General features: G+C 56.0%; 1 protein-coding gene across 4 annotated transcripts in view; it reads left to right on the top strand.

Annotated features, from left to right (window-relative positions):
• SIK3 (SIK family kinase 3) overlaps positions 1 to 22,663 on the top strand; it is a 68,381-nt gene that overhangs the window by 43,376 nt on the left and 2,342 nt on the right. Inside the window, exons 5-22 of one of the 4 annotated variants that reach the window (XM_054291415.1) lie at positions 3,961 to 4,085; positions 4,333 to 4,456; positions 5,166 to 5,284; positions 5,624 to 5,734; positions 5,853 to 5,996; positions 6,543 to 6,620; positions 6,731 to 6,840; positions 7,286 to 7,439; positions 8,206 to 8,361; positions 8,860 to 8,930; positions 11,843 to 11,986; positions 14,603 to 14,753; positions 15,459 to 15,584; positions 15,891 to 15,976; positions 16,623 to 16,732; positions 17,324 to 17,672; positions 17,910 to 18,784; positions 22,244 to 22,407. In XM_054291415.1, coding sequence (XP_054147390.1) covers positions 3,961 to 4,085; positions 4,333 to 4,456; positions 5,166 to 5,284; positions 5,624 to 5,734; positions 5,853 to 5,996; positions 6,543 to 6,620; positions 6,731 to 6,840; positions 7,286 to 7,439; positions 8,206 to 8,361; positions 8,860 to 8,930; positions 11,843 to 11,986; positions 14,603 to 14,753; positions 15,459 to 15,584; positions 15,891 to 15,976; positions 16,623 to 16,732; positions 17,324 to 17,672; positions 17,910 to 18,784; positions 22,244 to 22,407 — 3,197 coding nt within the window. Of the gene's footprint in view, positions 1 to 3,960; positions 4,086 to 4,332; positions 4,457 to 5,165; positions 5,285 to 5,623; positions 5,735 to 5,852; positions 5,997 to 6,539; positions 6,621 to 6,730; positions 6,841 to 7,285; positions 7,440 to 8,205; positions 8,362 to 8,859; positions 8,931 to 11,842; positions 11,987 to 14,602; positions 14,754 to 15,458; positions 15,585 to 15,890; positions 15,977 to 16,622; positions 16,733 to 17,323; positions 17,673 to 17,909; positions 18,785 to 22,243; positions 22,408 to 22,663 lie in introns of all 4 variants that reach the window. The other 3 variants (XM_054291414.1, XM_054291416.1, XM_054291412.1) reach the window with 3 other exon arrangements.

Below are 22,663 nucleotides of genomic sequence, written 5' to 3'. Positions count from 1 at the left end.
TTTTTTTTTTAAGTGCTGAGGGCTACAAAACTTCAGTCTGAGCAATGTTACTTCTGGGAGGTGGGAAATACTCCTCTGTCTAGATAGCATCTTGCAGAAAGGAAACAGTCTAGCTCATTGTTGCTGTTCTCTCGTGTACCATCCTGAGGTGTTAGATTAGAGCTCAGCACTCGGTTTGTGGTAAGATCATCAGCAATTTCTCATGCTTCCCTCACACTCCATCTGTGGGGAGGGCCTGGGGAAGGAATAGGAAGGAGAGCAGGACTTCATGGACTTCCCTGTGGTGCTTAACAGTGTGAAGCACGTCCTCCTTGGCACAGGGATGATAACCTGCTCTTCACTGTTCTGGGAGCAGCAGATAAGTGACAGAGGCATGGCTGGTGAACAGGAGTGCAGCTCCTTGGAGAAGGAGTGCAGGGGCTGTGGGGCTGGGGAGGTCTCTGAGCAGCACTTTCTGGTGTTCATGCAAAGGCTGCACTAATGGTTTGAGGCCATCTTGTGTTCAGGGGGAAAATCCGCTCTGTGTGCAGGGAGAGGGTGCCTGGCAAACGGCGAGAAGTTAAAAACTAACCCAGGTGGAAACTGGAATTCAGCTGGATTTGCTGGAGAAATGTCCACATGAGCAGGCTGAGAAGCTCTGGAAATTGTGGAGACCTTTTTTTATCTGAGGGAGATGGAAACTATTTTCCTTCCAAATCTGTGCTCCCAGAATGACTCCAGGAGATAGTCCCCACCCTGGTGGTGGCAGTGTTTGCCTTGGCAGGAAGATGCTGTAGTGCTTTGAAAAGTAGCCTGGAAAAGCTGATTTATGGTATAGGATTTTCCAAGTATTAAGTTTTCTCCCTATAACTCATCAATTACAATTTGACACTGGTTCTTCCATTGTTTCAAGAGAAAAAAAAAATAAAGTGATAGCAAGAGATCTGCTTCACAGCAGACCTCCCAGGAGAAATGCTACAGAAATGCACGCACCGGTTACACTGGTGAGGAACCAGCTGAGCCTTCACTTATTGGGCCAAACCCATTAACTGTGTCTAACTCAAACTTTGGAGCCTTTCAGACTCTGATCAGGGCAGATTTTCTGGCATTTTCTGCCTGACATCCATTTGCAGCTTTAACTCCCTTGCCTGGCATTCGGCAGGGGCCAGCTCCCGGGGTGGGCACTCTTTGGGCTGGGTTTTTATTGATTGATTGATTGATTGATTGATTGCTGCCTTGCTATTTTTCCGTAAACAGCGAGATCCCCACGCCGTGACCCTCGCTCTCATTTTTCCCATGGATGCTTTTTCTCCATGTACCTTCTCAGGGGCTGAGTCAGTAGCTGCTGGCACTGTGCTCGCTGTGCTCCCAGCCCGAGAGTTCAGCCAGGAGTTGATGATTGCTGAACAGCCCGGCCTTGCCGGGGATGGTTTCCGAGAGGAATCTCATCTATGCATCGCTTTGCATTCGTCTGCAGGAGTCAGCTGCTCCTTCCCCTCCTGAGGCTCAAATCCCTCTTGGGAGAGACTGAGGCCACTCCCTGAGCTCAGCTCTAAGGAAACTTGAGGGACTGGACCCAGTGTTTTGTAGCAGGGATGTTTGTTTTAAATATTTTCCCTGTATCACCTCATTGTGACTCACCTTGCTGCTCAAAAATGCCTCTTTCCCTCTGCATCTGTTTGTGGAATGTGACCCGATCGCTCCCTGAGGATTTGGATTCATGCATCTCCTTGGCCGTAGATTTTAAGAAAGTTTATTTAAGTTGTAATTTGTGTTTTTGTTTGGTTTAGATTTTGTGCTTAGTTGCTCCGGGGTTTTCAAGTCCTCCCGTGAACTTTCCTTGGGTTTTTAAAGCCCTGCTGTTTTCCCCAGCCTTGACCCCAGTCCCGCAGTGCAGGTGGGATCTGGGAGCCGTTTCCAGCCTGGGAGCAGTGTCCCTGTGCAGGATCTGCTGGCTCCAGCTCCCTGCAGAGCCCAGCAGCCTGCCTGAGCCCAGGAGGGCTGGGCACAGCAGCTGCCCTGCCCAGGGAGAGGTTTCACCCCGAGCCAGGGCAGCTCTGAGACCCGCTGGCCCCATTCCCTAGGGACAGGCTCTGCATTTCCCCTGCTCCCCAGCTCCCCTCCCTGTCCCACAGAGCTGTGAATCCCTGCATGAATTTCAGCACCACGGGGAAGGGGTGAGGTTTCCCAGCTGACCAATCTGCAGGAGGCAGAGGAGGGTGCAGGAGGCAGCTGTTGCGTGTCTGTTCCGAGGCTGCGGTGCTGCCAGCTGGCATGGCACAGCCCTGGAATGGCACGGCCCTGGAATGGCACAGCCCTGCCCCTGCTGCTGGCACTCGCTGTGACCCCTGCAGCAGAGTGGGGAGCACCTCGGGCTCTCACCTGAGCAGGGCTGGAGCTGCTCCTGGCTGTGCACTGCTTGGAAAACGCAGGTGGTTCCCCAAGGCCCGCTCGTGTGCTTGCAAAGACAAATAAAGGTAACTAAACTAGGATAACTTGCTCAATATATGGGAAGTGCCAAAATTCCACAGTCGTAAGGAGTTTATGTCTGAACCTGATACAAATGCTGTGTGTTGGGAAATACATCCAGTGCTGCAGCGTTTATTGCTGGCTCCGGTGGCCGTAACTCAGGCACTTGTTACACATCCTGCCTTGAACGTGAGACAGCAGCTCAAAGGCTTGAGAGGTGGAAAAGACAATTGTGCAGCTGTGTGCTATTTCCCTGGAATTGTCCTCCAAAGGCTGACTGGAGCTTTAGATGGCTTCACTGCCAGCAGTAAAAACCCAACGGGCGTGTAAGTGCCTTGTTTTGATTCCACAGCGCCTTTAAAGAACATTTACCATCTCTGCTCTGTTTGGAGCTGGGCTTGGAGCAGCCTGGTGTGTGCTCCAGGTGTTTCCACAGGAGCAGCTGCGTTAGGTATTCTCCATGTGCGTAAATCATCTCCGCAGTGAGAATTTCCTCCCTGCAGAGGGACAGGGAGAAGGAATTTGGCTGTGTCCCCCTGGAGCTGAGCTGGCAGGAGCGGTGCCAGGTGGGCTGCTGGGTTCTGCAGACGCTGTGCAAAGGAGGAGAGGAGTCACCTGAAATTAGGTCATGGAAAATCCTGTAAGGAGAACAGCAAGAGGGAGCACGGACTCAGCAGTTAGTGCATTCTGGGGAGTGCTGGTGGGATTTGCCTGCCTCTGGCACAGAGCTGTTGGCATCACTGCTGATCCTCACTTGGAATTTTGTGTGGAACTGGTAGTTAATTGGTAACTAGCTGGTAATATTGGGTAATCTTAAACTTGTTAGAGAAAACGTGTGGACACCTCAGAACTCCTCTCTGTGACTGTGATTGCTTCAATTCAATTAAGAAAAAAGGAAGGAAACTTCTTTTTTTTAACAAGAACCAACTCCCTTCTCTTGGATCCAGACTGGTTTCCTTGCCCTTTGCAGTGCAGGTCCCAGCTGTGAGCCAGGGGGAGGCAGATTAATTAACAGAGAATGCCATTAGTGCCCACATAAGCTGATGGTTGGCTGCCTGCGAGGTGAAGACCTTTCTCTTTCGGGATTTGTTATTTGCTCTTGGTGAAGGATTTGACTGTTGGTAGAGCTGACCACCATAACCCAGTAGTGCTTTCTGGAAAAATCCGAATTCCCAGTCTTTTTCCCTTTGCACTCTGTCCTTGCTGGCACTGCCCAGAGCTCAGGGCACCAGGAAGGTTTGGAGTCACCACCCTGGAGGTGTCCAGGGAAAGACTGGACATGGTACTCAGTGCTCTGGGCTGGTGACAAGGTGGGGATCAGGCACAGGTTGGACTCAATGACCCTGGAGGCTTTTCTAACCTCAGCGATTCCATTTCCAGTGTCTGTGTACCAGTTACCCATTACAGGATGGTACGTGACCTTACCAGACTCAGCAAGTCACTGAAATACCATTTGTTCAGGACAGTTGGAGTGAATCACATTCCTCTCATCGGTTCTCTTTGTTCTTTCAGATTTTGGGTTCAGCAACATCTTCACCCCTGGCCAGCTCCTTAAAACCTGGTGTGGGAGTCCTCCCTACGCTGCTCCAGAGCTCTTTGAAGGCAAAGAGTACGATGGGCCAAAGGTTGATATTTGGGTATGTGATGAGCCTCTTTCTCTCTGACTTTGATCTGATTTTTGCTGTGTTTGTTTGGCTTTGCTTCCTGAGTGCTTGGAGAAAAGCCCTGACACAGCAAACAGCGTTTTCCAAAGGAACATTTCCAGAGCTGTGTTCTGGCTACTCCATCCTGCGTTTTCCCCGTGGGGAGGTGCCAGAGGCACGCCTTGCCCGGGGACGGGTTTTGGTTGGGTTTGGCGCTGCTGACGGGCTTTGTTTGGTGCAGAGCCTCGGCGTGGTGCTGTACGTGCTGGTGTGCGGGGCGCTGCCCTTCGACGGGAGCACGCTGCAGAACCTGCGCGCGCGGGTGCTCAGCGGCAAGTTCCGCATCCCCTTCTTCATGTCCACAGGTAAGGAAGGGGCTTGTCACTGCACCTCCCTCACCTTCAGCTTCTACTGCCTTGTGGGGCATGAAATCCCAGCAACAGCCCCGTCAGAGATGGGCGTTTGTGTCCTGCTGCTGCAGAAGCACTTTGATAATAAATCTCGGGTGTGGAAAGTGTGATTAATTTTCATTTAAATTCAGCTTAACAAAGAGTCACGTGGAGGTGCTTGGTTGCCTGCTGTCAGGTTAAGGAACAATTCTGAGTGGAGTTTCTCAGCTGAAGGCTTCCTTGCTTGCTGTGTTACCTGGGGAAGAGGTTGTCCCCATGCAGAAAATTCTGCTAAAATACGGAGCTTTCAAAGCAAACTTAAATTCCAGCCTAAACAGGAGAGCCTTAGCAGTCCCTCTTGGTGACAGCACACGTGTAATATGATGGCACAGCTGTGCAGTGGAGAACATTCTAAGGGTCCTTTGCTCTCAACCTCCAAAATCCACTCACATCAGGATGGGGGGGACAGGGTGACAGGGCTCTGTGTAGCCAGGGTGGCTTCCCTCCTTCCTGGCACAGGGGAGACAATGTCTGCAGCAGTGAGGCACGCTGGGGACCAGCAGGTGTGGAGTGCAAGGAGAAGCAGTATTTCTGTGAGGTGACTCCCCAGAGGGGAGCATGGACAGGGAACACTGCAGCAGCCGTGTCCCTCCCCACGACTGACCCAGCCTCTCTTCCCTGGCAGAGTGTGAACACCTGATCCGCCACATGCTGGTGCTGGACCCGAGCAAGAGGCTCTCCATGGAGCAGATCTGCAAACACAAGTGGATGAAGCTGGGGGAGGCTGATGCAGAGTTTGACAGGGTGAGCAGCAGCGAGCACGGTCTGCTCAGTGACTCAAACGGGCTTTGGGCACGTGGTGCTGCAGTGTTGGTTCTGCTCTTTGGGAACACTCATTCCCAGGCGTGGCCTTTCCCTTTTCTCTGTCTCCTGGCCTTGCTTTCCACATCACTCCTTATCTGTGTACATTTTTTATCTTCCCCCGTGGCACTGGGAGTTTGGGGCAGAGGATTTCGGATCAGTTGCCATCAGCCCTCACGCCAGCTGCAGCCAGAGCCCGGTGCTTGGGCTCTTGGGAGCGCTGTGACTCATCAGTGTGCCTTTGGGAATGTCAGCTCTGACTGTGTGCCTGTGCCCTCACAGCTGATAGCAGAGTGTCAGCACCTGAAGACCGAGAGGCAGCTGGAGCCGCTGAACGAGGACGTGCTGCTGGCCATGGCGGACATGGGGCTGGACAAGGAGCGCACGGTGCAGGTGAGGCCTGGCGCGTCCTGCCTGCTCCTCTTGCTGATCAGTGCCTGTGTTTGGTGGCAGCTGAGCAGCCCCACACAGTATAAAATGTATTTTATGACCGCTGTGCCGTGCCTTGCAGTCGCTGCGAGCCGACGCGTACGATCACTACAGCGCGATCTACAGCCTGCTCTGCGACCGCCTCAAGCGGCACAAGAACCTGCGCATCGCGCCCTCGCCCAGCATCCCCCGCACCATCACCTTCCCCACCTCGGCCAACATCCAGGTGCCTGCCCTCTGCCAGGCTTCCTGCAGCCCTGCAGGGCCAGCCAGTCCCTTACCTGCTAAACTCAGACCTGCTCGGGGGTGCCCACACCCTGGCTGGGTGTCAGACGTTCCTGATCTGAGATTTTGGCGTGGGCTTAGGGTGCCCTAATCCTGAGGTTAGGAACAGTTTGTGCATTGGCTGAACATCCTTCAGACAGTCTCTGCTCCCTTAGTGACAGAGGGGAAGGAGCTGAGGGAGTTATTGGGAGCTGGAGTTCCCAGCCCAGGGCTGCTGTGTGATGCTTCCTCCCCACCTGTGCTGCTGATGGAGCAATGAGCACTTGCTCTGGGAGAGGCCAGGCCATAAGGGAAGCAGAAGAGATGCTGACCCTGCCTGAACAGAAGGAAGGGGGGTAAATGACACAACCTCTTGAGAATAAGCAGCTCTTCGCTGGCTCCAGGGTCACCTCCCTGTTCCAGGTGCTTAGGGCTGGTGTTAATCCAGCAGTGTTTGTAAAGCAAGGCTGTGTTTGTGTCTTCTGACCCTGATCTCTCCACTCAGCAGACAGAACAGACAGGCAACACCATGAACATCAACGTGCCCCAAGTCCAGCTCATCAACCCTGAGAACCAAATTGTGGAGGTGAGGCACATCCCCATGAGCCCTCCAAAGCTCTTTTTCTGGCTCACATCGAAGCCTTTCCTTTGATCCTCATGCTGCATTTCAACAACTGCCATGTTTGCCCTGCCCAGACTGATGGAACAATGAACTTGGACAGTGATGAAGGGGAGGAGCCGTCCCCCGAGGCTCTGGTCCGCTACCTCTCCATGAGGAGGCACACAGTGGGAGTGGCTGACCCACGGTGAGTACTGCACTCCAGCCTGCGCATTCACCCCAGCGCGTGACTCTGGTCCTTCTGGGTGTTCCTTTGAAGGTGCCAGTCCCCCTGCACAGCTGGTCAGTATTTTAGGTGGGGATGAGGTACTTTTCTGCCCTTCCTGATCAGTTCTGGGTAAGATGTGCTTTGGTCAAGGCAGCTGTCTCACCTGAGCTGCACTGCCGTCATGTCCAAGGTGAAGTTTTTGTGATAAATGCCATTGAGGTTAATGCCCAAGAGCTAATTCTGCCAAATCTCAACATGGAGGGGAAAAAAGGGACAAATAAAACCAAAGAGTGGCTTGGCTGCTCTGTGTGACCATTTTCCCGAAATAAAAGAAGCTTTTTGTGAAGGGAAGCTGGGTGTGCTGGGTCTGTGAGGGGTTTCCTCACATCATGGCTGATTCCCCTCTCCAAATGTGACTGTACAGGACGGAAGTCATGGAAGACCTGCAGAAGCTCCTGCCTGGCTTCCCCCGTGTCACTCCTCAGGCCCCGTTCCTGCAGGTGACCCCGAATGTGAACTTCATGCACAGTGTGCTGCCCAGGCAGAACCTGCAGCCCACGGGGCAGCTGGAGTACAAGGTACTGCCCATGATCCCATGATCCCCGCTGAGCTCTGTGCCCTGCCAGGTGGGAGGGTGTTTGTGCTCCCTCTGTTTGTCACTCCTTGGACTGCATAGGCCTCAAGAATGACTCTCTTTATGTATGATTCCAGTTGGTTCTCTAAAGTAGGTTTAGATCAAATACTAGGAAAATACTCTTTACTGTGAGAGTGGTGAGGCACTGGAACAGGTTGCCCAGAAAAGCTGCAGATACCCATCCCTGGAAGTGTCCAAGGCCAGGCTGGATGGAGCTCTGGGCAGCCTGGGATAGTGGAAGGTGTCCCTGCCCATGGCAGGGGGTTGGAATGAGATGATCTTTAAGGTCTTTTCAACCCAAACCATTCTGTGATTCTGTGAAAAAGACAAAGAATGAAAGAGCAGTGCAATATGAAATGAATAAATGGGCTAGGGAGAAACAGGACTGTGCTGCCGGGCTTGGAGCTGCAGCCTGCCTGGGAGCTAACGCAGCGTGCAGGGAGCTGCAGAGTTAAACCCTGCTCATCCACTGACACTGCCTGCCCCTGTCCCTGCCACACATCCCTCGAGATGCTGGTGACATCCCTGAAGCCCAGAGGGCTTGTCTTGTCCTGCTGAGTGCCCTGGGGCTGTGCTGGGTGGGTGACAGTGCTGTGTGTGTGTTGCAGGAGCAGTCCCTGCTGCAGCCCCCCATGCTGCAGTTCCTTTTCTCCTCCTGCTGAGCGCCCTGGGGCTGTGCTGGGTCCCTGACCATGCTGTGTGTGTTGCAGGAGCAGTCCCTGCTGCAGCCCCCCACACTGCAGCTGCTGAACGGGATGGGCCCGCTGGGCCGGCGCGCGTCCGACGGCGGGGCCAACATCCAGCTGCACGCACAGCAGCTGCTCAAGCGGCCCCGGGGCCCCTCACCGCTCGTCACCATGACGCCAGTGAGTAGCACAGAGCTCAAAATGTCCCCTCCTGCAGGCAGAGGTGGCTGTGCCCAGCTTACAGCAGGCCTGGCGCTGCAGGGATGTGCCTGCTCGCTGCCCAAGGTGCTCCTGCTCCCCTTGCAGCACTGCCGTGCTCTCCTGGAGGAGCCACGTGGGGCTGTGTGCTCCTCTCTGGAGCGGAAGGTGTTTGTGCACTTTTTAATGGTGGCTTTTGTCGTTTGCTGATCCCGTGGAGAAAACCCGAGTGTCCATGTCAGGCGTGTTCTCGCTCCCTGGGTGCGTCTGTATCAATGAATTCCCCAAGCAGCAGCAGCAGCCCTGCCCAGGCACTTGGACTGGGGAAGGAATGTTGGAAGGGGTTCTTGGCCAGGTTTCCTTGCTGCTGCAGAGGAGCCAGCACACGCCCCTGTGGCAGCTTGTTTGGGAAGATCAGGTGTCCCCTGCGTGGAGGGGCTGTGCTGGGTGCCCTCCTGAGCCGCGGCTGTCTCTCCACAGGCTGTGCCAGCTGTCACCCCTGTGGACGAGGAGAGCTCCGATGGGGAGCCGGACCAGGAAGCTGTGCAGAGGTAACTCCCAGTTAACATTTGCCCGTCCTACCTCCACAAGGCTCACCTTGCCTGTTCCAGAGCTGATTCAAACACAGCCACCTCTTCAGGGCGCCACTGGTGATTTTACAGCGAAGGCTCAGCACCTCTCCTGTTCCTCTGGGCGTTGATTACTGTGCGCAGTTGCTCCTCTGGCACTTGTGGGTGCTTGCAAAGCTGGATTCCCCTGAAGCGGGTAGCTGATTGAGCAGTAGGTTCTCCAGAAACTCTTGGAACTGCTGAATTCCTTTGCTTAGTGTGCACCAGCATGCAATCCACACTAACCTGCCAAGTGAGTGCCGAGGGATTCCCCTCCCTGCTGGGTGCTGGAGGTGGCAGAATCTCCTCTGTGGCCTTGGGTGCCAGTGCAGCAGCTTTTGTATCAAGACATGCAGTAAACATCCAACTCTGATGCCTCAAACAAAGTGAGCTTGCTGGAATTACGGGTACCTCTAGCTGCTAATTTTAGCATCAGGCCTTAAAATAGTCTGCTCCAACAAGGGAAGCATTATTAGCTCTCAGGCTGGGAACTTCTGTTCTCTGTGTCTGCTCTAAACGCATTGTAGGAAGTGGGTAGAATGTGCTTGTACTTTCTCAGTCCACGAACACACTAACCATGGCCTTGCTAACATTTTCTTAGGAGCTTTTGCATAGTTTCCTCTCTGCTAACCAGCTGGGCACTGCGTGTGGTGGGTGCTCCTGCTTCTTACCTCAAACTGGAAGAGCTTTGCGGATCCCCCTTTGTACAGGTCATCACCTGGGTAAGGGAGTGCCTCCTCAGGGCTCCCGAGGGCTCAGGCTGGGGGTTGTTGCAGGCAGGGAGACACTGGGGTGGGTGCAGATCGTGCTCCAGAGCCTTGGCCAGCTGTGCTCCTCTCAGTGCTCCCAGGGAACAGTGGGTGTGAGCAGTGACAGGCTGTGCATTGAGGCTCCCTTTGCATACCTCAGCCTGGAAAGTCAGCTTGTAGCCTCAATAATAGCTCCAACAGCCATTAACAGTTTAATATAGGGGTAGTAATGTCCTCTGACAGCACCTCGAACAGCTGGTGGTCTTCTTGGCTGTGCAAACATAAATCTCATTCTTGGCAAGGGCATGCCTGGACATCTTACCTGGGCAGATTTTCGCTATTCTAAACCTGAAGGTTTCAGCTGAGCCTTTAAAGCATTAGCTTAGCTGGAAACATTTTGAAACCCCTGTGCAGTGTTTTGCAAGGCACTGAAATGTTCAGATCCCACTGGGAACCAAGTCCCCTTGGACTCTGAGGTCACTTCACTGCTCTCGACAGTGCTGCCCTTAGTTCTTTCACAGCACATGTTCTTCTTCCAGCAGATGGCCTTGAAAAAGCACCATCCAGGTTGTGTGTTAACTTGTTCTCCACCCCCTTGTGTTGCAACATGTCAGTAGTCATCAGAGGAGAAGGGTAAATAGCATTAACATCAGGGACAGATGCAAATATTTAGCTTCTCAGGACACTGCCCCAAATACTGTTTGCAGCCACCACTGAGCAGCTTTTGCCCTCCTTAATCTGACCTTGAAAGCAGAGCACAGTCTTCTCTCTGTTCCAGGGAGCAGTCACATCTCCTTTGAGCTTTGGGAAACTTTCTTCCACCCGAAACGCTCTTAGAGCTCGTGATTGGATTGTTCCCTGGAGGGCTGAAATAAAATGATCTTAGCAAACCACAACAGTAAAGCTCTTTGGGAACCTTTCCCTGTCTACATCAAATGATTCTTAAACAGCTAATGGCACGGGCTTTGGCGGGGCACCACGGCACTGTTAACCTGCTGCTTCTGCTTAAGTGGCTTCAGCAGCAAGCAGAGGCTGGGTTTGGGCACGTCTGTGCTGCTTGCTGCTCTTTCTGCTTCCCGGGGCAGTAGCTGGGGAAAGGAGCGGAGGTGAGGGTGTGCAGGTGTCAGTGCCCGAGCGGTGCCTGGCCTGGTTACCGGAGCTGCCCGGCTGCTCTTTGTGTTCACAGGGCACAAAGGGCTCAGCTCATCGCAGCGGCCTTGAGCGGGCACAGCCTGGTGCAGTGCCAGCCCTGGGCGGGGGCTCCAGCCCCTCTCTGCCAGCCCAGCCGTGCCAGGAGCAGCTCTCAGCACTGCCTGCCCTTCTCACATCCTTCCGGAGCAGAGGCTCCGAGTTCCTCCTCCCCGGTCTCTGGGGGCTTTGCAGGAGAGCTGCAGCTCTTCTCCAGTGCACAGCGGGTTTTTGTCTGAGCTGTCGCCTCCCAGCTCCGGTGTGAGGCCAGCCCAGCCCTGGTGCTGGTGGCTCCGGAGGGAGGAACCCTCTTGCTGCTCGGTTCCCGTTCCCTGCGCATCCCGGGCCGCTCCCGGCTTCGAGCAGGGACTAGATGGCGCACTCGGACCGGGCTGGCACAGCCCTGCCTCGGCGCAGCCCTTCTCGTGCTGCTCGGGCACCTTCCCCTGCTGGGACACGGTGCCCACTGCGGTGGCCGGGGCCGGGCGGCCCAGGGTGGCTCTGAGGAGGCTCCGGGGCAGGCAGCAGCTCCCGCTGGGTTATCTCTGCCCTGGCTGCCCGGGCTGGGGCACACGGGCAGACCCGCTCTGGTGCAGTGAGTGCCCGCTGAGGGCAGGGGGTATTCCCAAAGGGACATACCAGCACTCCCCTTGAGGTGAAACGTGGCTTTCCTGCTGGGAAGAGCAGACGGCTCCTCTTTCCTTCCAGGGCTGGCAGTGGAGCAGCAGCAGCTGCAGCTGCTCTTGTCCCCAAAGCACAGGGGAGCCAGCGCTGTGACGGGCACGGGCAGCGTGTCAGTGCCCTGTTCTGAGCACTGCACAAACTTCTTCCTTCCCGTGTCCTCTGGGTTATCTAACACTCCCTGTTTTCGGAGTACTCCCATCAGTCTCTTATAAAATGTGCTCCTGCTTGTTGCAGATACTTGGCAAATAGGTCAAAAAGGCACACTCTGGCCATGACCAACCCTACAGCTGAAATCCCTCCAGACTTGCAGAGGCAGCTAGGACAGCAGTCCTTCCGACCCCGGGCTTGGGCTCCACACCTGGGACCCGACCAGCACCGGTGAGTAACGGCACCGGCCGGCCGGGCAGCTCGCTCAGGACCCTGCCCAGTGGCCCTGGAACGGAGCACTGAGGACATCCCGCTGGCAGGGAGGGGTGACGAGGAGGAGGAGGAGGAGCAGGGACAAAGAGCAGACCCACAGAGCAGAGGGTGTCTGACCCCCTGCCTGCAGGGACCAGCAGGAACCAGCCGGCTCTTCCCTCCAGTCCCGCTTTTGTGGCTGGACGTGATTGCTGGAATGGCTGCCATCACAGAAATATTGGGAATAAGCTATGTTTTTTAGAGGAAAGCTTTTCCCTGTGTAATGGTAGGCGTCAAGGTAGCAGATTTGCTACAGAACATTTCTGGAGGCAGATGCAGGCAAAAGATTGCACCAAGAGTCATCCACAGCAGAGCTTAAAACCCTCACTGTTCTGCACCAGAGTTGTGTGTTCTGACTGCAAAGTCTCTGTGCAAAGCTCTTCGAGAGTAATTTCATTTCTCACCTGAGCCCTTGACGGGAATGATATGAGAAAAGGAATCCCGGTGGGGAAGGAAAAAAACAAACTATCAGGGTGTTTGGGAAAGAGGGAACTTTTGAATTAGAGCTAAATACACTCAGGATGTGTGGGAGGGACAGTCCTGGTGAGGTGTTAATGTGACAGAGCCCTTGTCACAGCAGCCAACTGAAGATGCTAATGCCACAGAGGAAGCTTAAATTCCTCTTAACAAAAAAAACAACTCCTAAAACATGCTTGAAGGGGCTCTGACACCTCAGTGCTAGGAGCAAACCAGCTGCACACTGGGGTTTGCTGCCTCTTGGGAAAGCAGTGGCTGCCAGGCCAGGCTGGTGCTGCTGTTCAGCCCCTCGGGCAGCTCACAGTGGCAGGCTTGACAAAGCCCTTTTTATTGGAGCCAGAGACCTGCTGAGCTGAGCACTGATGTAATCAGCAGGGACAGGTGAACTCTGAGCAGACTGAGACACTGCTAGTGCCACGCTGGAGCTGCAAAACCAAGATAAGCACCTCTCTGCCCTCGAGTTACTCTTCAGAGGTGCCCGGGGGATGGGAAGAGCAGAGGGGAAACATTTCTAGGGCCACAGCTTGATAGGAAGAGGAGTGCAGCTTGCAAAACAAGCAGAATGTGCTGTGTCCTGCTTTCGGGATCGCTGCAAATCCTACAGGTAAGCCCAGTCCCTCACGCACAGCAGGAACGGAATTTTTACAAGACTTTAAACACACTTACCATGTAAATAACGTTGGTGTCACCTCTGGCTCTTGGCTCTGGAGTCCTGAAGCTGTTGCATCATGAGCAGGGTGGTATCTGCTCGTTGTACTCTTGGTCTTGTAACGTGCTGTGAGCCCGTTCTGTGTTTTTCCTGTGAAATCACGGAAATTTCATCTGACCATGGTCTAAACACAGTGTTCCACAGTGAGTGCATTACATACCTGGCACAGAAATTAGCAGTCATTGTGTAAATAAACCACATTATTGAACGGCAGGTGGGTTTTATTTTAGCCCTTAACCTATTTTAAGCCATCTTATGTGTGTTCTTATTTGTCACATTCAGTGTCTGAAAGCAGAATTGAAGTCCAGCTGTACAGGGAAGTGCAGCTGTTCTGCCTTGCCCACACGGGTTTCAAAAACTCAGCATGATTTTATCTGTAGCTTCTGCTTTCCATCAATGCAACAGGAGAACAAATGGATCAGGATAATGGATGGGATGGCTTCAAAAGGCAGGAGCACGGCTCTTCCCTTGGAAGGAGGCTGAACTGTGTCCTCCCAAGGCAGAGACAGGGACAGAACAGAGCCCAGCCTGCTGGAAGTGGTGCAGCATCAGTCACTTTGTGACAAGGGGAGCTGGGGCAGCCCTCAGAGTGACCTCTGGAGCTCAGGAGCTGGCTCCTGGGTTTGGTGTCAGAGGTCCTGTAAAGATCATGTCTCCATGACCTTCTCACACACAAAGGCTGCTGCTGGAGCCTGTGCCCTCAATGCTGCTTGCTGGGTTCTGGAGGTGGCATCTGCAGAATCTTTACAAAAGAAATCCTTTAGTGATGGGAGAAAATCCTCCCTGTGAGTTGGGCAGGCCCTGGCACAGGTGCCCAGAGCAGCTGTGGCTGCCCCATCCCTGGAGGTGTCCAAGGCCAGGTTGGACAGGCTTGGGGCAACCTGGGGCAGTGGAAGGTGTCCCTCCCAGCCCAAAGCATTCTGTGTTTCTGTGATTTGCACAGAAATCAGGTGCCAGAGATAGCACTTGCCCGGAAGCCATGAGGGCAGGCAGAGCCCCGGTTGTTTATTGTGAGGCACGTTGTGCTGAGTGTCTGCCAGGTTATCTCTGCTCCTGATAACACAGATGGCACCTAATGGCAGGGCAGGAACTGAGTGATAATGGGGAGCCCCAGCTTCGGCAGAAAACAGCTCCTGAAAAAAGTCTGGCTCCCTCTGATGGCAAAGAAACCTCATTGAGAGGGGGAAGTGCTTGAGGTGCCTCGGGCACAGCTCGGTTCAGGTGTGCCCATCCTGATTGCCCAGCGTGGGGCACCCAGGCAGCTGGGAGGCTGGTGGAAGTGGAAAGCCTGTGCTGCAGTTTGTGTTCTGGCTGGTCACACGTCTGTAACCCCCTTCCCCTGTGTTCAGTTCTATTTACAAGGACTCCAACACTCTGCACCTCCCCACCGAGCGCTTCTCCCCGGTGCGGCGCTTCTCCGACGGGGCCGCCAGCATCCAGGCCTTCAAAGCCCACCTGGAGAAGATGGGCAACAACAGCAGCATCAAACAGCTTCAGCAGGTGAGAGGGGGCCCTCAAAACTGCCTCCACAAGGAGTTCTTACTGCCTCGGTGTTGCTGCTTCAGGAAGCAAAAGAGGAATCTTTACACCCTGGGGACTTTGCAGGGTTTGTTCCTGCCCTGAGTGTCCTCTGGATGTATGAGCTGTTCACCTGCAGTTTGGCACCTGGGGGGATTCCTGCCCCCTCTTTTCTGGGGAGAGCCATCATGCTGTGCCCACCCCTGGGTGTCCTGCCTGTCCCACCAGCCCTGTCAGACTGCAGCTCCTGCTCTCCCACATTTCCCCTGGCAGCAGTCTGGGGCTGTTCCAGGGTGTCCCGGGAAAGGGCAGCTCCTGAGTGTGTTGTGGGATATTCCCTGCACAGCCAGGCACAGCTTGCCAATGGCTGGAGCAGGGTTTGGCCCCAGGACAGCCTTTCCCCTTGCAGCACGGCACAAATGAGATGCTCTCCTCACCTTGAAGTGTCGTTCCCAGAGCTTGCTGCCTGCATTAAGGGAACACAGCAGTGCCAGCTCAGTGTCACATGCCCCTGTTGCTTTCCTGGCTTGTTGCCACGTCCCTGCACACCTGATTCTGTCAGAGGAATGGATTAGGCCTGCTTTGCCAGCTTTTCTCAGAGGGGTGGGCTGCAGAGCGTGCCATTCCCACCCAGCAGGGTGCTGTGCAGCACAAGGTCATTTCTGGGCTGTGCTGGGTTCCTTGCAGGAGTGTGAGCAGCTGCAGAAGATGTACGGGGGGCACATGGACGAGCGGACGCTGGAGAAGACGCAGCAGCAGCACATGTTGTACCAGCAGGAGCAGCACCACCAGATCCTTCATCAGCAGATTCAGGTAGTGCGGCCCGAGCCAGAGCTGCCGAAGGCTCAGCTCTGTTTTCCTGTGTTGCTGCAGACACAACTCGTGAGCGGGTCCCGGGGGGATTGAGGGAGGGGCGTTTGCTGGGCTCGCTGAAGGCTGAAGGATTTCAGCAGAGATGTTTGCACAGCTGCTGTGGTAGCTGTGGCAGCCAGGGCTGCAGCCAGGGACTGACACTCAGTGAATCTGGATATGTCCTGCTTCACCCAGCAGTGTTTCTAAATTTACTGACTGAGGCATTGACTGCAAACACTTCTTGTTTTCTTGTGGTGCCTGGTTCAGGACTGTATCCGGCCTCCCCAGCCATCTCCACCCTTGCAAGCTCCATGTGAAAACCAGCCAGCTCTGCTCACTCACCAGCTCCAGAGGTAAAGAAATGGCTTTAGGACAGCTCTGGGTTTGACTCTTGCTGAAGCCCAGGGATGAGCTGACACACTCAGGAGAGGCCAGGCTGAGTTGGAGGTTTATGGAGTCAGAATGACACTGCCACTTCCCAGGTGAATGTGCCTGGTCCTTTGGGCTGGATTCTCTCAGAAGGACTTTAGAATCAGAGACATCTGATTCAGAGGCACAGACCTGCTTTGAGCAGAGGGTTGACTGTCCTGCCTTTTGTGTGGCTTGAAGCTCTCTCATGCTTCCTTGGGTGTCTCACACCTTGCCAGGCCCTTAGTGAGCTCAGCCTCCTTGCCCTCAGCACCCTGACCTGTGGGTGAGGGAGGCTGAGTTATGGGAAATGCCTGCAGGGTGTCTCACCAGGTGCAGTGACTCAGGAGGTGAGCCTGCAGTGTCCTTGTCCCCAGGTTTCTGTGGTAGCCACCAGGTCATGCTCACTCCCTGTGTGACTTGGACAAGGGAGGTGGCTCTCAGAAGAGAAGCCAAGCTGCAGAGACCTTGGGATGCCCAGCAAGGGCTCTATGGTGTTTGTTTTGAACAAGACACGCAGTGTTTGGCAAGTTGAGACAGCATCTTGACAAGGAGCAGGCCTGGTGAGAAGGTGCTTGTTTCCCTGCGTAGGTTACGGATCCAGCCATCCAGCCCACCCCCCAACCACCCCAGCAATCATCTCTTCAGGCAACCCAACAGCAGCCCGCCCCCCGTGAGCAGCAGCGTGCTCCAACCCCATGGTAAGCGCTTCTGGGAGCTGGGCAGGGCCGTGGGATCCCACCAAAGCCTGCAGGAGCAGCCTGGGGTTGCCAGGGCTCCGTTCCCCCAGCCCAGGCCCTGCAGTTTGCTGATGATGTAAAAGATTCTCCATCTGGCAGCAAGGGCTGCTGTTATCAGAGCTGGCGAGGAGCTGCCAGCTGGAATGTGCTGTCAGGTTCCTTGTCACAAGATCCTTACTTATCTCTCCCGGGGGTGGGGAGGAAGGGCTGATATTCTCAGGTTTATGCAAATCCCTGTCAGCTCCGCAGAGTTTCTGTTTTGGTGCAAGGGGCTCTGGCTGTGACCTTTGCACGCTGGCACAGCATGACAGAGCGCCCATACGGACACGTACTGGGCTCCCAGCCTGGCCCAGAGTCATGGAATGAGTCACAGCATCACAGCCTGCTTTGGGTTGGAAGGGACCCTACAGATCATCCCTCTCCAGCCCCCTGCTACGGGCAGGGACGCCTTTCAGTAGCCCAGGTTAATCCAAGCCCCGTCCAGCACTTCAGAGAATGGAGCAGATCTCGCTCCCCGGGCTGGCAGGGGTGCTGAGTGTCTGTTCCTTGCAGGTGCTGCCTCCCAGTCCCAGTTCCAAGGGATGCCATCCCACACCACCATCTTCCCGCAGTCGGGTAACTGTTCCCCTCCCCCGGCCATGGGGCTGACGTGCCTGGCCCTGCAGCAGCAGCAGCAGCAGCAGCAGCAGCAGCCCCAGCAGGTCACCATCCAGGTGCAGGAGCCCGGGGACATGGTGGGCAGCAGCCTCCTGCCCGGGGCCTCCCACGCCCGGGGCATGTCCCTGAGCCCCAGCGCCAGCCAGATCCAGATGCAGCACCGTGCCAACCTGATGGCCTCGCTGAGCTACGGCCACCGGCAGCTGTCCAAGCAGCTGAGCGCCGACAGCGCCGAGTCGCACAGGTGAGGCCCTGCTGGGGCTGGGGCCGGGGCAGCGCTGTGGGCAGCAGGGGTGGCAATGTGAGACACGCTGCCCTCGCCACTCTGCCCTGTGCTTGCTGCCTCGCTGGCCCTGGCAAGGAGTAGCTGAGCCACGCTTGGGCTGCTGTGCCACCTGCCTGGGGAAGCCCCTCCGGTGCAGGAGCAGCTCTGGCTCCCTCTGAGCAGCACGGTCACCGGTCCTTTTCCTTGTCCTTGCAGTCTGAACGTGAACAGGTATCCCCCCGCCAACTACGACCAGGTGCACTTACACCCCCACCTGTTCCCGGAGCAGCCCCGCGTTTCCCCCAGCAACTACAGCCCGCCGGGAGGGGTGGGGTTCCCCGCAGCCCAGCAGGCTCTGAAGGTCCCGCAGCTCGAGCAGTACCCCAGTTTCCCCCCGAACGCACATCAGCAGCAGCAGCAGCACTACACGGCATCGGCACTACAGCAGGCACTGTTGTCCCCGACCCCGCCCGACTACAGCCGACACCAGCAGGTACCGCACATCCTCCAGGGACTGCTCTCCCCCCGGCACTCGCTCACGGGGCACACGGACATGCGGCTGCCCCAGGCGGAATTTGCACAGCTCATCAAACGGCGGCAGCAGCAGCAGCAGCAGCAAGAGTACCAAGAGTTGTTCAGGCATATGAGTCAAGGGGATGCTGGGAACATGGGCAGCAGCATGGGACAGAACCTCTCGGAGCGCCAGTCGTTGTCTTTGCCTTATCAGAGCGCTGACACGTACCACCCCCAGAACAGCCCCCAACATCTCTTAAAAATCAGGGCTCAAGAATGTATCCAGCAGGTCCCTGCCTCCGTGCCACCGCCGCCGCAGGGATACGGACACCAGCCAGCCCTGTTCCACTCGGAGAGCATGGAGGAGGACTGCGCCTGCGAGGGAAACAGGGACAGCTTTCCTGACAGTAAGAGTTCAAACACATTGACCAAAGGTTGCCACGAGAGCCCTCTGCTCGTGAACGCAGGAGGGCACGGGGATCCCGAATCTTTGCTAGGAACTGCTAACCCCGCGCAGGAGCTGGCAACGCACCAGTACAGGCATCAGCCCGCATTCAGGAATAAGGTGCCCAGCAGAGGTAAGGCTCCCTGCTGCCCGTGCAGGCCAGCTGTCTGTCTGTCAGTGCCAGCCGCTCACCTTCCTGCCCAGGACACCGGCACACCAAGGGTTTCCTGACATGCTCTGCATAGCACAGCATTACCGAGATTCTTTCTGGCTTTTGTGGCCTGAAGTAAATTGCAGGCACAGCCTCTGTAATAAACAGGGTTGAATAAGGAAGGAGCCCCATGGGCTGCTTCCCTTGGGAATCTGACCTACTTCTGCAGGCAGGTAAAGACCAGGCCCCAGCTTGGTGCCACTTTTTAGGGGCGCTGCGTGGTGGCCACAGATTTATTCTTGTTGATGATGTTCCCCATCCCTGTAAAGAGGGGATAGGAACAGCTCAGCTGCCTGTACACCTCAGCTGTGGCAGTGCAGTCATTTATTCCTCTTCTTAGCCCAGGCACTGCTAAAGCTCCCACAAACACACAGTAACAGTGTGGGTCAGTGTCCTGTGGCTCCAGCAGCCTTGCAGTCTCTCTGGCACTTTGGGAAGGAGCAGCAGCAAGATTCTATCCCTGCTTGAACTGGGAAGGGTGGACTCTGGAGAGAGTGAGTTTAAGCTTGCCATTAGGATCTGAAGACCTTTCCTGCTCCTTGGAAGCAGCTGCGCCTTTGCTCCTCAGTGGCTGTTCTGGCAGCCCTGGGCTGTCAGAGAATTCCTGCCTGAGCTGTAATCACAGGCTCCTCTGCAGGAAAAACACCCCTCGAGCCCCTTGCTGAAGGGCTTTGAGGAGAGGCTGAGTGGGCAGATCAGTATTCCCTGCAGGACTCGCGGTGCTGGGCTGCAGCCACCAGCTTGCCCTTGGCACCGGGGCCCTGCTGCGGAGGAGCTGTGTCCAGGCACAGGAGGCCCAGCTTTGTTCAGGGACACAGCACGGGGTTGTTGGGAAAGTACCGGGCTGGAATAGGCTGGCTCAGAGGGCTGAGTGGGGCTGCCAAGCCCTGACCCCCCAGAGCGTGGGCGGGGGCAGGGACGAGGCCGGGCTGTGCTGAAATCCTCCCAAATCCTGAATTCTCTTTGCTCTCAGAGCTGCTTCCCTGCTGTGCCTGGAGCGGGGGGAATCGCCCCAGGCTCAGCGGAGATTGGAAGCTCTGGAGGGGCGTTTGGTGTGAAATCATGAGTCTGAGTCTTGTCACTGAAGCCTGGTAGAGGGACAGTGAGGTCTGCTGAAGTCAGAAGCCAAATCTCAGCCCCCGCATTGCTGGTGCAAGGACTGGTTACACAAAGGAGAAGGACTTTAGACTGCGAGGCCTTGTAAATGAGTAAAAGCAAATAGATGTTTACAAATAGGCTTGTGTAAGCCCTTCTGACAGGGCTGTTTGTAGTAAACTCTGTCCTGGGATGCAACTGCTTGTACCGTTTTCCCTATGGCCTCCATAACCCACTTGGACTCAGGCCTGCGCTGCCTCAGGTCCAGGCAGAGTCACCTCAGAGCTTCCCAGGTACCTTTACCTACAGCAAACCCTGCAGCCCTGGGCTTTCCTGGTTTTTACCTATATCAAATCCTACATCACTCAGTTTTCCCAGTATCCACCTACACCAAATCCCATATCCCTAGGCTTTCCCACCATTGACCTGCACCAAATCCTGTATCCTGGCTTTCCCACTCTGTTCCCTAGACTGTGTGATGAGGGTGCAGTTTGAGGGTCTGTTCCCTCCCCGCCTCAGCTCCCCAGATGGGTTTCCCTGGAGCAGAGTGGTTTCCCTGTGGCTGGGAGTGCCTGTGCTCCCAAGGGCGCGTGCTAACGCTGATCACAGCTCTGGATGTCTGTGCAGCAGCTGCCAGGGATGGCAGCCGGGGACCTTGAGAGCCGACCAGATCTGTCTGGGATGTGACTGAGCTGCCTGTGAGCAGCCCTGCTCCAGTTCTGCTCCAGCGTGGCCGTGCCGGGGCTGGGAGCGCTGCCCATGGGAAACCTGGGCGGAGGGAGCCGGGCTGGCGGCAGCGCCGTGCCAACGTCACATGCCACAGGCACACAAAGGATGGGGGCATGAGAGGCTCTCCTCTGCAGGGCTGGGGGTGTCACTTCGGGGTGTCTGTCCTGGGTGCAGAGCAGCGTCCCCAGAGGTGAAGTGCTGGCATTGGGGAGCAGCTGTTTTTGTGTCCTGGCTCGTCCGGCTGAGGGAACTCGTCACCCGCAGCACAGGGGCTGGGGCCGGGGCTGTTTGTGGAGCTGGAGCAGCAGGCTGCTGGCCCCAACCACTGTTCCCACAGTTGGAGCAGCATCCCAGGCCGTGTGTGGGTGGCACTGGTCCGCTAACATCTGTTACCTCATGTTTTCCTTCTCTCTTTTCCGGGAAGGCTGACTGCTAACCGCACGTAACCCCGGTTGTGCAAAGGAAGGGGGAGGCTGCGTCTCTGCCTGCCCTGGGACAGGGCTCCGGCAGGAATGGCACACTGCTGATGGAGGAAGGGCATGGGGAGCAGTGTGCTGCCTGTGCTGTCCCTGCTCTGCCGTGCTCTGTCCTTGTGCTGCCTGTGAGCAGCGTGGGGACCACATGGGACGGGGTCTCACTGAATTCTGCTAAATCTGTGGACAGATTTGGGGACTGCTCTGTGCAGGTCAGATCCTTGTGGGTCCATGTGGGGATGGTCTAGGATTCTGTGAGATCCCTTTGGGGAGCAGTTTAGTGGCAGTTGCAGTGTCAGCTGGGCCGTGCAGTGTCCCAGCACAGCAGGACATCACTTCCCACTGGCCAAAGCCCTGGGAAAGCTCTGGCTGTGTGAGGGATGTACCTGCAGCTGTGTCACCTCGGGGCAGCTCCCCTGCGCTCGGGCCTTTGTGCTCAGCAGGGTCTGCACTCTGCGAGCTCAGCCCCGATGGAGGCTCCTCCATGGCTCAGGACTTTATCCAAAACATCGTGTACTTGATGATGAGAGGCTTTGCCTGATAGGAATGTGGCCTTTGCCCTCAGTCACAAGAGCTTGCAGTGCAGATGGACTTTGCCAGGCAGAGCACTCGTGTGCTCCCGCAGCCAGATTGTGGGAGGGCAGGGAGAAGTCATCTGATAAAAGTGAAGATCCTGGCCAGCTCTTTCAGCAGGATTGTGTTGCTTACAATTGCCAAGGGGCCCTGCTGGAACATCCCGTGTTGGAGGCTCCCCCAGCTCTTGTGTAACAATGTGGGGGTCGAGCTGAGGCTTGAGGGGAAGGCAGAAGTGGGAAAGGGTCTGGTTCCTGTGCCCCACCGCTCCAGCCTTAGGCTGCTTTTGTAGACCTGATGGAAGGCAGCTAGCATTGGGATCCTTTGGGATATTGATGGGAGGGAGAGGCCCGTGTGAGTGCAGCTGGGGGCACTGGTGCTGCACCACTCTAACTGGGGCAGCCGGGGGTCCTGTCCCTGCTCTGCCAGCGAGGAGTGTTGGTGTGCGGCACAGGAGGCTGCAGGTCCCTTGTACTAACGTGTCCTTTTCCTGTCCTGTCTGCTTTTCAAGAGTCCATCGTAGGGAACTGCATGGACAGGAGCTCCCCTGGCCAAGCCATGCAGGTGCCTGACCACAACGGGCTGGGCTACCCCGTGCGCCCCTCGTCCAGCGAGCACCCGCGGCCCCGCGGCCTGCAGAGACATCACACCATCCAGAACAGCGATGATGCCTACGTAGGTGCCTCTGCCTGCCCGTCCCTGCTCTGAGACTGCCTGGGGCCACCAGGGCTCTGCAGACACAGCCAGCCCCGCTGGGAAGGGGCTGCTCAGGGCAGCCCAGACCTCAGTGCTCTGTGCCCTCTGGGGCGCTGGGGACTGTCCTGCCCAAATCTGGGTGTGGGCTTTGCTACAGCTCCCTTCTGCTGTAGATGAGAATGTCAGCTTCACTGGTTCAGTGGTGCCCAGTGACAGGACAAGGAGCAGGGGCCAG

Source organism: Melozone crissalis, unplaced genomic scaffold (genome assembly GCF_028551555.1).
Source record: "Melozone crissalis strain CALT ecotype California unplaced genomic scaffold, PUWL_Pcris_2 ptg000092l_1, whole genome shotgun sequence".
NCBI lineage: Eukaryota > Metazoa > Chordata > Aves > Passeriformes > Passerellidae > Melozone > Melozone crissalis.
This window is presented reverse-complemented; position numbering and strand designations above follow the sequence as displayed.